The following is an 11,921-nucleotide window of genomic DNA, read 5'->3' as shown; positions in this document are numbered from 1 at the left end:
CCAGGCCCTGAGTTCAAGCCCTAGGACTGGCAAAATAATAATAATAAATAAAAAGATCATTTTATTGCCCACCTCACAACTCAGAATGTTTGAGTGCTGGGTATGCTTTCTCCTTACTAAAACTGTAAGAATTGTTTGAGTTTTGTAGCTATTCAGGTGGTCTAAATTGTTGGCGATATTATTATTTATCTCAGCAAATGATGAGATTTGTGGCTAAGAGAAGTCTCTGGAGCCACATTCCTTGAGTTTTAGCCTACCTCCACCTTATACTGGGCATGAGACTGTATGTAATTTACCCACTCTACTCCTGTGCTTTATTTTTGAAAATTTGGCTCCTATGTTGATCAAATTAGTTGTATATGTTGATCACTTAGACAAATTCCTGGCATGTAGTAGTTCCTCAATAATCATCAGATCGTAGGATTTAAAATAGATTTTATCTTCATTATGAAGGCATACTCACAGGAAGACATTTGGAAAATGCATAAAAGCATAATGAAATGTTTTTAAATAGCCATCATTTCACTACCAGATTTCGTGGGCCATCTGTGTTGGATTTTCTAGATACATTTTATAATGTTCTAGTATTTTGGCTATGCAGTTATTTTACAGGACTAAAACCACACAGAAAGTTTATATTTTGTTGAGTCTTTCTTCACTGAAAATTAGCTCATATAGAGTTTTTATCCTCTCCTTCTATACTTAAATCATAAATCTACTTAGATCTCATTTGTGGGCATTGATTAAGTTAAATTTCTAAATGAAAGTTTTCTGTGTAAGCTTACCAGTTTACCAAATAAATTTCCTTTTCTTTCTTAATTAATTCCATAGGTGCTTGTCAGTTACTCTTTGCAAATACTGAGATCTATTTCGAGAATCACTTTTATCTTGAGGCAATAAGTACAGAGTAGACTGACAAGGGTCAGAGACCCTGCTAGTACATAAAAGACCAGCTCAAGATTAGCTCTAGATACAGACTGACCAAAGCAAAGCTATTATTCTCTATGATTCTATCTCACTTGAGAACAGATTCATGCTTGCTCATTATTCTAATCCCAGTAGTAGCACAGAATAGGTACTTAAAATATATATCCAACTGACTGATCTCAAGTAAGTACATTTTTAATAGGTTTTTTATTGTGAAAATACTGTACAGAGGATTTAAAGTTACATGAGCAAGGTGGTAATGAGTACATTTCTTATCAAGCATTGTTGCCTCCTCCTTTGTTTTTCCCCTACCATCCCTTCCTTCCCATCTCCACAACTACATCCCCCACACACGCCTAAACTGTAAAGTTCGTTTTTCAACCTAGCATCTTGTACATCTCATTGTTGCAATGGATCTACCTGTATCCCTATTTAAACAATTAGTTTTTTCCCTTCTGCTCCCCAAATTATACCAACATCAAATACAGTGAAAACAGGGGTTATACCATGGGAGAGGGACATACAAAGCAACAAAAAAAATCACATGGTACAAATAAGCACTTTTAGATATAATAAATAAACCTGATCTTTTCTTCTTAATGCTATATCATCAAAACTTTTGGCTATTTGTATGTATCTTTGAAGTAAGTACTATAGACTTAATTTCTTAGTGTACTTTTTTCTCTATCTCTTTCTTTCTTTCCCATATTCTGCTATACTTTGTGTGTGTGTGTGTGTGTGTGTGTGTGCGCGCGCGCGCGTACACACACACACACACCAGTCCTGGGGCTTGAATTCAGCACACTATCCCTGAGCTTCTTTTGCTCAAGACTAGCACTCTACTACTTGAACCACATCTCCATTTCCAGCCTTTTGGTAGGTTATTGGAGATAATAGTCTCACAGACTTTCCTGTCTGGGCTAGCTCTGAACCTTGATCCTCAGATCTCAGCCTCCTGAATAGCTAGGATTACAGGCATGAGGCACTGGCTTCCAGCCTAGGACGTGTGTTCTTTACCTGTTCTGTATTATTTTCATCTTCATTATCTTAGCCTAGATTTTGTACATCTTGGAAAGAGATTACTCCCCTCCTTCTTTCACAGATGTTTTTGTTTCTAGTATATCCCAACTTCTCTACTATTATGGGAAAAATAATGGTGTTTATATGATGTTAATTAGAACAAGGAAACACATATTCTACCTTGAAATTTGTCCTGAGGGCCCCAGATTGCTTCACTACCAATCCATCTTATTTTAGTAGACACTACTTAAGATCATGCTTACATTGGCCTAACACTAATTGCTATGAAAGATAAACTCCAGAATCTCAGAGACTTGACACAACAGTTTATTTCTGACTCAAATCAAATTCAAAGCCATGGGAGGGAGAATAAGAAAAAGGAAACAACAGGGTGAGTTTGATCAAAGTACATTATATGCATGTTTGGAAATAGCACCGTGAAGTCCCTTGGTACAACTAACGTGCTGATTTTAAAAATAGAAAAATGGGCTGGAAATGTGGCTTAGTGGTAGGGTGCTTGCCTAGCATGCAGGAAGCTCTGGATTCAATTCCTCAGTACTACATAAACAAACAAACAAAAAAGCCAGAAGTGGTGCTGTGGCTCAAGGGGTAGAGCTCTAGCCTTAAGCTGAAGAGCTGAGGGACAGCACCCAGGCCCAGAGTTCAGGCCCCACAACCGGACCCAAAAAAAAAAAGAAAATGGTTACAGTATTGGGAATCAGATTTTCATGGATATAATGGCTATGGAAGAACTCAAATTAATAGAAAAGCAGGTATCTTATCAGATACTTGTTTGATATTGTGGTTAGTATATGTCCCTATATTTTAGCAAGTTCGAAGCATGTCTCATGCTTTTTATATGCTATCAACAAAAAGTTCCATATTTGTGACATTTAGAGCTTTCATTTGACACAGAAAATATCTAAATATATGATAGGACTTTATATACCTGCCATATATTTTATTTTAGGGCTGGGTATATAGTTCAATGGTAGAATAGCTGCTTAGCTATCACCTCATCCTGGATTGATTTTTAATGTACCTAGGTACTAGAGTCTAATAATCAATATCATGGATAAGGATATCTTTTTGGAATCCAAGCTCTGTGACAAGTTGATTTACATTGGGAAAATTAACCTTTGTATCTTGATTTCAGTATCAGTAAAACAGAAATAACCTGGCTAATATTTAGGTTATTATGAAGAATCAAATAGCCCAATCTATTAATGTATTGAGATAACACCTAACACATAACAAGTACTATATAAACATTTGTTATTTTTTAGTACTGTTGTTTTCATGCTTATGAATATGTATTATAAACCACTAATGATGCAAGCCTGTTTCTGTGTATGTATTTTTGCAGAGGCTGACACATTTTGTTTTACTTTTGACAAGCAAACACTTTTACGACTGAACCAAGGCATTGTAATTATTTTCTCTTTTAGTTCATGGTATCACAGCTTCTACACCAATGGGGAGAAGAAGGTTTCTGGGCTCATGTACACAGGTATGGAGTCATTTGTTATAATGTCTATTAGCAAAACAGAAACCCATGACCAAAGTGTAGCGAACACAGAATATTGGTGTAAATTATTATCATTATTATTATTTATTTTTGAGTATTCCAAGATAGACAATGGAAACATCTATTAGAAATCAAAAGTTTGTTTTAGTAGCTCTTTACCTAGAAAACCTTCTCAGGAGTATTCATGGTATGGCAAGAAAACAATATCCACTCACACCTATGCTAAGCTGAAATTCTCAACATGTTAGGAACCACTGACTTAGAGGATAGACTCCTTATACATATAAATATTCTGCTTAATCATCTACTCACTGTCAGGAAGACATGTCATAGGAATTGGCTCAGGTATAGATGGATAAAAATAAAATTTACTTAATATAATGGTGTGAATTGTCCAGTTAGTTATTTAAATGTGGTTAAAATAGCCGTTTAAAAATAAGAAACTCTGAAAATGACATTTTGTGACAAGTGAATATAAAAATTGATCCTGCTAATTCTATATTTTACAGAGATGGACTTATTTTTCCTTTAATTTCCTTTCTTCAAGTTTTCCACTATTAAGGAGAACACATGGTAAAAGTTCATTATTAGCCAGGCACCAGTGGCTCACACCTGTAATCCTAGCTACTCAGGAGGCTAAGACCTGAGGATCACAGTACACTGTCAACCTGGGCAGGAAGTCCATGAGACTCTTATCTCTAATTAATCATGGAAAAAGCCAGAAGTGGCACTCTACCAGAAGTGGTAGAGTGCTAGCTTTGAGCGAAAGGAGCCCAGGGACAGTGCCAAGGCCAAGAGCTCAAGCCCCCGGATCTGAAAATAAAATAAATATTATATATACAATATAGATGTGTTATAATACTTGACAAGTCACAGAAATACACTCTATTCTGTAATCCATCATTCAACATTTTAAGCAAGATAGAAAACAAAGATATGTAGCCTGGGCCCTAGAGACTTGCTGATTCTGAAGTGAAGGTTCTGACCCCATGCTTGTCCTTGTGTCCTTCTTCCAGAACTATCGAATTTTACAGGAGAAAGAGGGATGAGATCGTGGCAGCTGCAGATAAGTGGTTAAGCGGTGAGTGGCAAACATCTGTCTCTACAATGAACAACATACCTGTGTTAGTGGGTGACCATCAACATATATTATTTAACAGCCCTGGTGGCAAAGACACCGTTCCCCAGAAGTGCTTGCCACAGTGTCCTACAAATGACCTCAGAAGCAACATCCCACCAACCCTGACACAATTTTACCTCTCAGCCATCTGCTGAAGAAATGTATGACTCTACAAGAAACTGAGGAGTCTAGAAATCAGTAACTTGTTTGGATTAATTTTCATAATTAATTACATTCTCATTTTAAAAATGAATCCAAGCTGGGCACCGGTGGCTCATGCCTATAATCCTAGCTACTCAGGAGGCTGAGATCTGAGGATCATGGTTCAAAGCCAGCCCGGGCAGGAAAGTCCATGAGACTCTTATCTCCAATTAATCACCAGAAAAGTGGTAGAAGTGGCGCTGTGGCTTAAGTGGTAAAGTGCTCGCCTTGAGCTGAATAGCGCATGGACAGTGCCCAAGACCAGAGTTCAAGCCCCACAACTGACCAAAAAAAAAAAAAAATCCATTTATCTCCTAAACTATGACATTGTTGACCAAATTTATTGAAACCCAAGAAGATTCCAAAGAGTTGAGACATCATCTTCCAATTGAAACATATTCCTAGGTCTACAGGACTGTAATTCCATACTTAGATTGAGGCAGGAAGATTGTGAGTTTCAGACTAGCAAAATCCTCTCCAGAAAAGGGAAAAAGTAAAACAAAACAAAAAGACAGGCTCTCTTATCCTCTGTGCAGACTGGCAATAGGTGTAAATATGGACACGGGAGTTATTTTCTCCCTCTTACCTCCACACTGACTCTAAAATAAACTTAGAGCATCCGTTATTGCCATCAATTCCCAGAGCATGTTTAAGCCTTATTATTTTTTTAGTATTATCACTGAAGGAACTTTGGGGAAAGTACTAGCTTATAATCACCACATCTACATCTTGGAACAATGTGTTTCGTGGCACTAGAAATAAGTTCAAAAGGTATTTATTCTCCATTTTTGTTTATAGGTTTGGCAGAATGGCATATTCCCAAGGCTGGAATGTTTTTATGGATTAAAATTAAAGGCATTCCTGATGCAAAACAGTTGACTGAAAAAGCCATCGAGAAGGAGGTAAAACCAGGAAGCGGGTGGGAAGAGGAGATCTAAAGAAAAAAGTAATTTTTATTTTAATAAAAATAAAAAGATCGGGGCTAGGAATGTGGCTTAGTGGTAGAGTGCTGCCTAGCATCCATGAAGCCCTGGGTTCAACTCCTCACTACCATATAAACAGAAAAGGCTGGAAGTGGTGCTGTAGCTCAAGTGATAGAGTGCTAGCTTTGAGCAAAAGAAGCTCAGGGACAGTGCCCAGGCCCTGAGTTCAAGCCCTAGGACTGGCAAAATAATAATAATAAATAAAAAGATCATTTTATTGCCCACCTCACAACTCAGAATGTTTGAGTGCTGGGTATGCTTTCTCCTTACTAAAACTGTAAGAATTGTTTGAGTTTTGTAGCTATTCAGGTGGTCTAAATTGTTGGCGATATTATTATTTATCTCAGCAAATGATGAGATTTGTGGCTAAGAGAAGTCTCTGGAGCCACATTCCTTGAGTTTTAGCCTACCTCCACCTTATACTGGGCATGAGACTGTATGTAATTTACCCACTCTACTCCTGTGCTTTATTTTTGAAAATTTGGCTCCTATGTTGATCAAATTAGTTGTATATGTTGATCACTTAGACAAATTCCTGGCATGTAGTAGTTCCTCAATAATCATCAGATCGTAGGATTTAAAATAGATTTTATCTTCATTATGAAGGCATACTCACAGGAAGACATTTGGAAAATGCATAAAAGCATAATGAAATGTTTTTAAATAGCCATCATTTCACTACCAGATTTCGTGGGCCATCTGTGTTGGATTTTCTAGATACATTTTATAATGTTCTAGTATTTTGGCTATGCAGTTATTTTACAGGACTAAAACCACACAGAAAGTTTATATTTTGTTGAGTCTTTCTTCACTGAAAATTAGCTCATATAGAGTTTTTATCCTCTCCTTCTATACTTAAATCATAAATCTACTTAGATCTCATTTGTGGGCATTGATTAAGTTAAATTTCTAAATGAAAGTTTTCTGTGTAAGCTTACCAGTTTACCAAATAAATTTCCTTTTCTTTCTTAATTAATTCCATAGGTGCTTGTCAGTTACTCTTTGCAAATACTGAGATCTATTTCGAGAATCACTTTTATCTTGAGGCAATAAGTACAGAGTAGACTGACAAGGGTCAGAGACCCTGCTAGTACATAAAAGACCAGCTCAAGATTAGCTCTAGATACAGACTGACCAAAGCAAAGCTATTATTCTCTATGATTCTATCTCACTTGAGAACAGATTCATGCTTGCTCATTATTCTAATCCCAGTAGTAGCACAGAATAGGTACTTAAAATATATATCCAACTGACTGATCTCAAGTAAATACATTTTTAATAGGTTTTTTATTGTGAAAATACTGTACAGAGGATTTAAAGTTACATGAGCAAGGTGGTAATGAGTACATTTCTTATCAAGCATTGTTGCCTCCTCCTTTGTTTTTCCCCTACCATCCCTTCCTTCCCATCTCCACAACTACATCCCCCACACACGCCTAAACTGTAAAGTTCGTTTTTCAACCTAGCATCTTGTACATCTCATTGTTGCAATGGATCTACCTGTATCCCTATTTAAACAATTAGTTTTTTCCCTTCTGCTCCCCAAATTATACCAACATCAAATACAGTGAAAACAGGGGTTATACCATGGGAGAGGGACATACAAAGCAACAAAAAAAATCACATGGTACAAATAAGCACTTTTAGATATAATAAATAAACCTGATCTTTTCTTCTTAATGCTATATCATCAAAACTTTTGGCTATTTGTATGTATCTTTGAAGTAAGTACTATAGACTTAATTTCTTAGTGTACTTTTTTCTCTATCTCTTTCTTTCTTTCCCATATTCTGCTATACTTTGTGTGTGTGTGTGTGTGTGTGTGTGTGCGCGCGCGCGCGTACACACACACACACACCAGTCCTGGGGCTTGAATTCAGCACACTATCCCTGAGCTTCTTTTGCTCAAGACTAGCACTCTACTACTTGAACCACATCTCCATTTCCAGCCTTTTGGTAGGTTATTGGAGATAATAGTCTCACAGACTTTCCTGTCTGGGCTAGCTCTGAACCTTGATCCTCAGATCTCAGCCTCCTGAATAGCTAGGATTACAGGCATGAGGCACTGGCTTCCAGCCTAGGACGTGTGTTCTTTACCTGTTCTGTATTATTTTCATCTTCATTATCTTAGCCTAGATTTTGTACATCTTGGAAAGAGATTACTCCCCTCCTTCTTTCACAGATGTTTTTGTTTCTAGTATATCCCAACTTCTCTACTATTATGGGAAAAATAATGGTGTTTATATGATGTTAATTAGAACAAGGAAACACATATTCTACCTTGAAATTTGTCCTGAGGGCCCCAGATTGCTTCACTACCAATCCATCTTATTTTAGTAGACACTACTTAAGATCATGCTTACATTGGCCTAACACTAATTGCTATGAAAGATAAACTCCAGAATCTCAGAGACTTGACACAACAGTTTATTTCTGACTCAAATCAAATTCAAAGCCATGGGAGGGAGAATAAGAAAAAGGAAACAACAGGGTGAGTTTGATCAAAGTACATTATATGCATGTTTGGAAATAGCACCGTGAAGTCCCTTGGTACAACTAACGTGCTGATTTTAAAAATAGAAAAATGGGCTGGAAATGTGGCTTAGTGGTAGGGTGCTTGCCTAGCATGCAGGAAGCTCTGGATTCAATTCCTCAGTACTACATAAACAAACAAACAAAAAAGCCAGAAGTGGTGCTGTGGCTCAAATGGTAGAGTGCTAGCCTTGAGTAAAAGAAGTTCAGGGACAGTGCCCAGGCCCTGAGTTCAAGCCCCAGGACTGGCAAAAATAAATAAATAAGTAAATAATATCAAAACCATGACCTGCTGACACATGTGCCCCACCAGTAACTCGGGGACATTGGTTCCTTCCTTCCAGGGTCGATAATACACAGGAACAGGTCCATGGGCCAGGCCTAGAAGTCACTTTCCCTACTTTGGCTCACACCTTTTAGGATTCATTCACATGGCCACATATCAACAGAAAGAGGCTAGGGTTGCTGGAGGTGTAGCTCAGTGGCAGAACATGTGTTTAGCATGCATAAGGTCCTAAATTCCGTTCCCACTAAAGAGAAGACAAAAAAGGAGGGAGGGAGGAAGGGAGAGGGGAAGGAAAGGGAGGAAGCTAGGGAATAAAGTATGTCTGTAAACGCAGAGATGAAGAGAGCATGGAGTGTCCAGTCAAGTGTGCCTAGCACGGTGCTCATCAAGAAGGGCAGCTAGTGTCCTCACACTTTCTCAACATGCTTAGTTATTTATTCCCTCATTTTATGCATTTAAAAAAAGTTTACCTTCTTTTGGTATCATTTTCTTCCCATCTCAGAACATCTATATTCTCTCCAATATATGTTCCCCACTTGCTAACACCAACTTATCTTTAGTTGTCAGCTTAAGAATAGTTTCAAATGTAAGAGATATGTACCCAAGAGATATTTACTAGCTGCAAGAAGCTAGGCCAACAAGAAGAGTAAATGAAGAGGAATATGGTCCAAGTAGGTACTTTTCATGCATGAAAATAGAATAATAAAACACTGAAGAGGATAAGAGGAAAGGGAGAGTGATAGAAGGGTTGAGATTGATTGAGATACATTGTACACAAGTGTGGAAATGTAATGAATATTGTAATAAAATGTATATAATATGTACATGTTGCATATACTACAATTTAATGCAACACAGTGGGGAAAAATCATATTTTCAAATTTGATAAACTTGAAATGGTATATCTCACTGTCTGAATTTATATTACATTCTAGTTGTGTTAGACATTTATCTGTGTGTATTACCATTTCTGTTTTTGAATAAGCTGTCCTTTTTTACAACTCAAAATTCAATTTTACTGTTTTTCTTTTGTTTCCTTCCTTTCCTTCTTTTTCTTTCCTTTCTTTTCATTTCCTTTTCTCCTTCCTTCCTTTCTTCTTTCCTTCCTTCCTTCCTTGCTTCCTTGCTTCCTTGCTTTCTGGCTTTCTTGCTTTCTTGTACTAGGGATTGGACCCATTGCTCGGCAAGTGCTCTACTTCTTCCAGGCATGTTTATAGTAAACATTTTTTTAGTTTCTACGCATTTAGTTTTGTATTTTCATAGCAATTAGTTTGTTTTCCTTTGGTGATTTCTTCAACTTCCTTCCAATTCAATGTCCTTCAGCACTGTGATATCAGGCACTCTGATATGGAGCCTGCCCGTGTTTTCTTTTTGCTGTTTGTTGTTGTTGTTGTTGTTGTTGCAGTAATACTATTGTCTTTCCTCAACCTCTCCTAGATCTTACTGGTTTCCGGAAGTGATTTCTATGTAGAGAGCACGAGGCCTAGTCCATACTTCCGAGCCTGCTTCTCTTTAGTGTCTGCAGAAGAAATGGACATCGTGAGTACCACGAACACTCGCTCTCAGTTCTGATGTTTAGTGCCATGTGCTCACTTTGCATGCTACCAAAATTAGTTAATGTTTTCTTGGGTTTCTGGAGGTCAGATATTTGTGGAGCAGTCAAGAATTCCCATTATACGTTCCCAGTTCGTTTACTGCTAGACTTCTGTAGACTAGTAGAGGCTAAGCTGGAGTTTTAAAAATCTGTTGTCTTTCTGAATAACTTTTCAGAACTTATGGAACCAAATTGTTATAGGGGAAAGCTTCTTTCCTTTCTTCATGAAATCAACATGAATGGAAACTATGAGTTCATGATAGCTTCAATCCCTTTCTTTGAAGAAAAAGCATCAGAATGGGTCAAATATTTTTAAATTAATCACAGCTCCGCTTTCACCAAAATAGTAAAAGGCAAAAGAAAAAAAAAACCCAAGATCCTAAAGATTGTGCATCTGGAACTCCAAAACTATAATTTGACCAGTGCCATTAACCTTCAGAAGAGCTGACACTTAATCTGGGAGGTGGACCTTTTTTGGTGGGTTCTTTCTCTTACTTGCTCTCCTCTGTTATTAAAAATGATTTTCATAATTTCTCCCTCCTTTTATATGTGGATAGACTTGGGAAATTAAAATTGTATGAAATACATTTGCAAGTAAGAGATTATATGAAAATATAAAATAATTTGTGCTGTGGATCAAACAGAAAGCTATCATCATGTGAACCCATAAAAGAATCCTGGAAATCTGATGTGTTTATATCCATATATTTAGTAGCCATGGATGGCACCCTCCCCAGATAAAGCTGGTGTCAGATGTGACTTCTCATTGCCTTATCTCAACCTCCAATAAATACTCTGCTTCTAAAGTTTCTAAAGTTAGGACAGACAGACTTTTCATAGGAATCACCCTAATTTCACCACTTCATATCTCTTTTCTATTTTAGGCCTTCCAGAAATTAGCCCAACTTATAAAAGAATGTTTATGAAGAAATCAAACTTATCACAGCACTTGTTGATTTTCCAAATAAATTATTTCTGTGCCTTAGCCAGAAGAATTGGTCATTAATGTTGAACTTAATAGCTTGATTTCTGTTGAATTTACAATATCAATGTATGTATAATAGTTTAACTGGAAAACTTTTAAAGTTCCTTTTACTCCATCAGATTGTCAGCATGTATTTATAATTCACATAGGCCTTTTGATTAGTATTCAACCTGCAAAAAAAATTTTAGCTTGGATTTTACTGTGTAGAACACTGTAATTGCTATAGAATATCATATTAATATGCTTTAAAACTAACATTTTACATTATATCATTTTCAAAAATAAAAGTTGAAAATAGTACATAATATGTAATTTTTTTCTTTTCTTTTCTTTTTTTTTGATCAGTCCTGAGGCTTTGAACTCAGGGCCTCCGCACTGTCCCTGAGCAATTTTGCTCAGCTAATACTCTACTACTTGAGCCACAGCAACATTTCTGGTTTTCTGGTGGTTTATTAGAAATAAGAGTCTCACTTACTTTCCTGCCTGGGCTAACTTCGAACCACAATCCTCAGATCTCAGCCTCCCGAGTAGCTAGGATTACAAGTGCAAGCTGCCAGTACGCAGCAATTTTTCTATTTTTAAGGAAACATAATGATAGTCTACTGCAAAAAGTTATCATTTGACCATTACAAATATTTTTTTAGTAAGAGTACCATAGACATTATTTTATTTTGCAGAAATCCATTTAAAATGAAATTCTGAACAACCAGAAGGTATCATAGCTGTTCATCCAAGCAAGGAGGGG

At 36.9% G+C, this 11,921-nt stretch overlaps 1 protein-coding gene across 1 annotated transcript in view; it reads left to right on the top strand.

The window, feature by feature from the left end:
- The window catches only part of Aadat (aminoadipate aminotransferase), a 28,950-nt gene extending 17,469 nt beyond the window's left edge, over positions 1-11,481 (top strand). The window contains exons 9-13 of the mRNA XM_013026105.1: positions 3,396-3,457; positions 4,492-4,556; positions 5,595-5,698; positions 10,035-10,136; positions 11,076-11,481. Of these exons, the coding sequence (XP_012881559.1) occupies positions 3,396-3,457; positions 4,492-4,556; positions 5,595-5,698; positions 10,035-10,136; positions 11,076-11,117 (375 nt within the window). The 3' untranslated portion in view covers positions 11,118-11,481. The remainder of the gene's footprint in view (positions 1-3,395; positions 3,458-4,491; positions 4,557-5,594; positions 5,699-10,034; positions 10,137-11,075) is intronic.
- Positions 11,482-11,921: the final 440 nt, after the last annotated feature.

Source organism: Dipodomys ordii, unplaced genomic scaffold, assembly GCF_000151885.1.
Source record: "Dipodomys ordii isolate 6190 unplaced genomic scaffold, Dord_2.0 Scaffold4, whole genome shotgun sequence".
Lineage (NCBI taxonomy): Eukaryota > Metazoa > Chordata > Mammalia > Rodentia > Heteromyidae > Dipodomys > Dipodomys ordii.
Note: the sequence above shows the minus strand (reverse complement) of the source record. Positions and strands in the feature narration are given on the sequence as shown.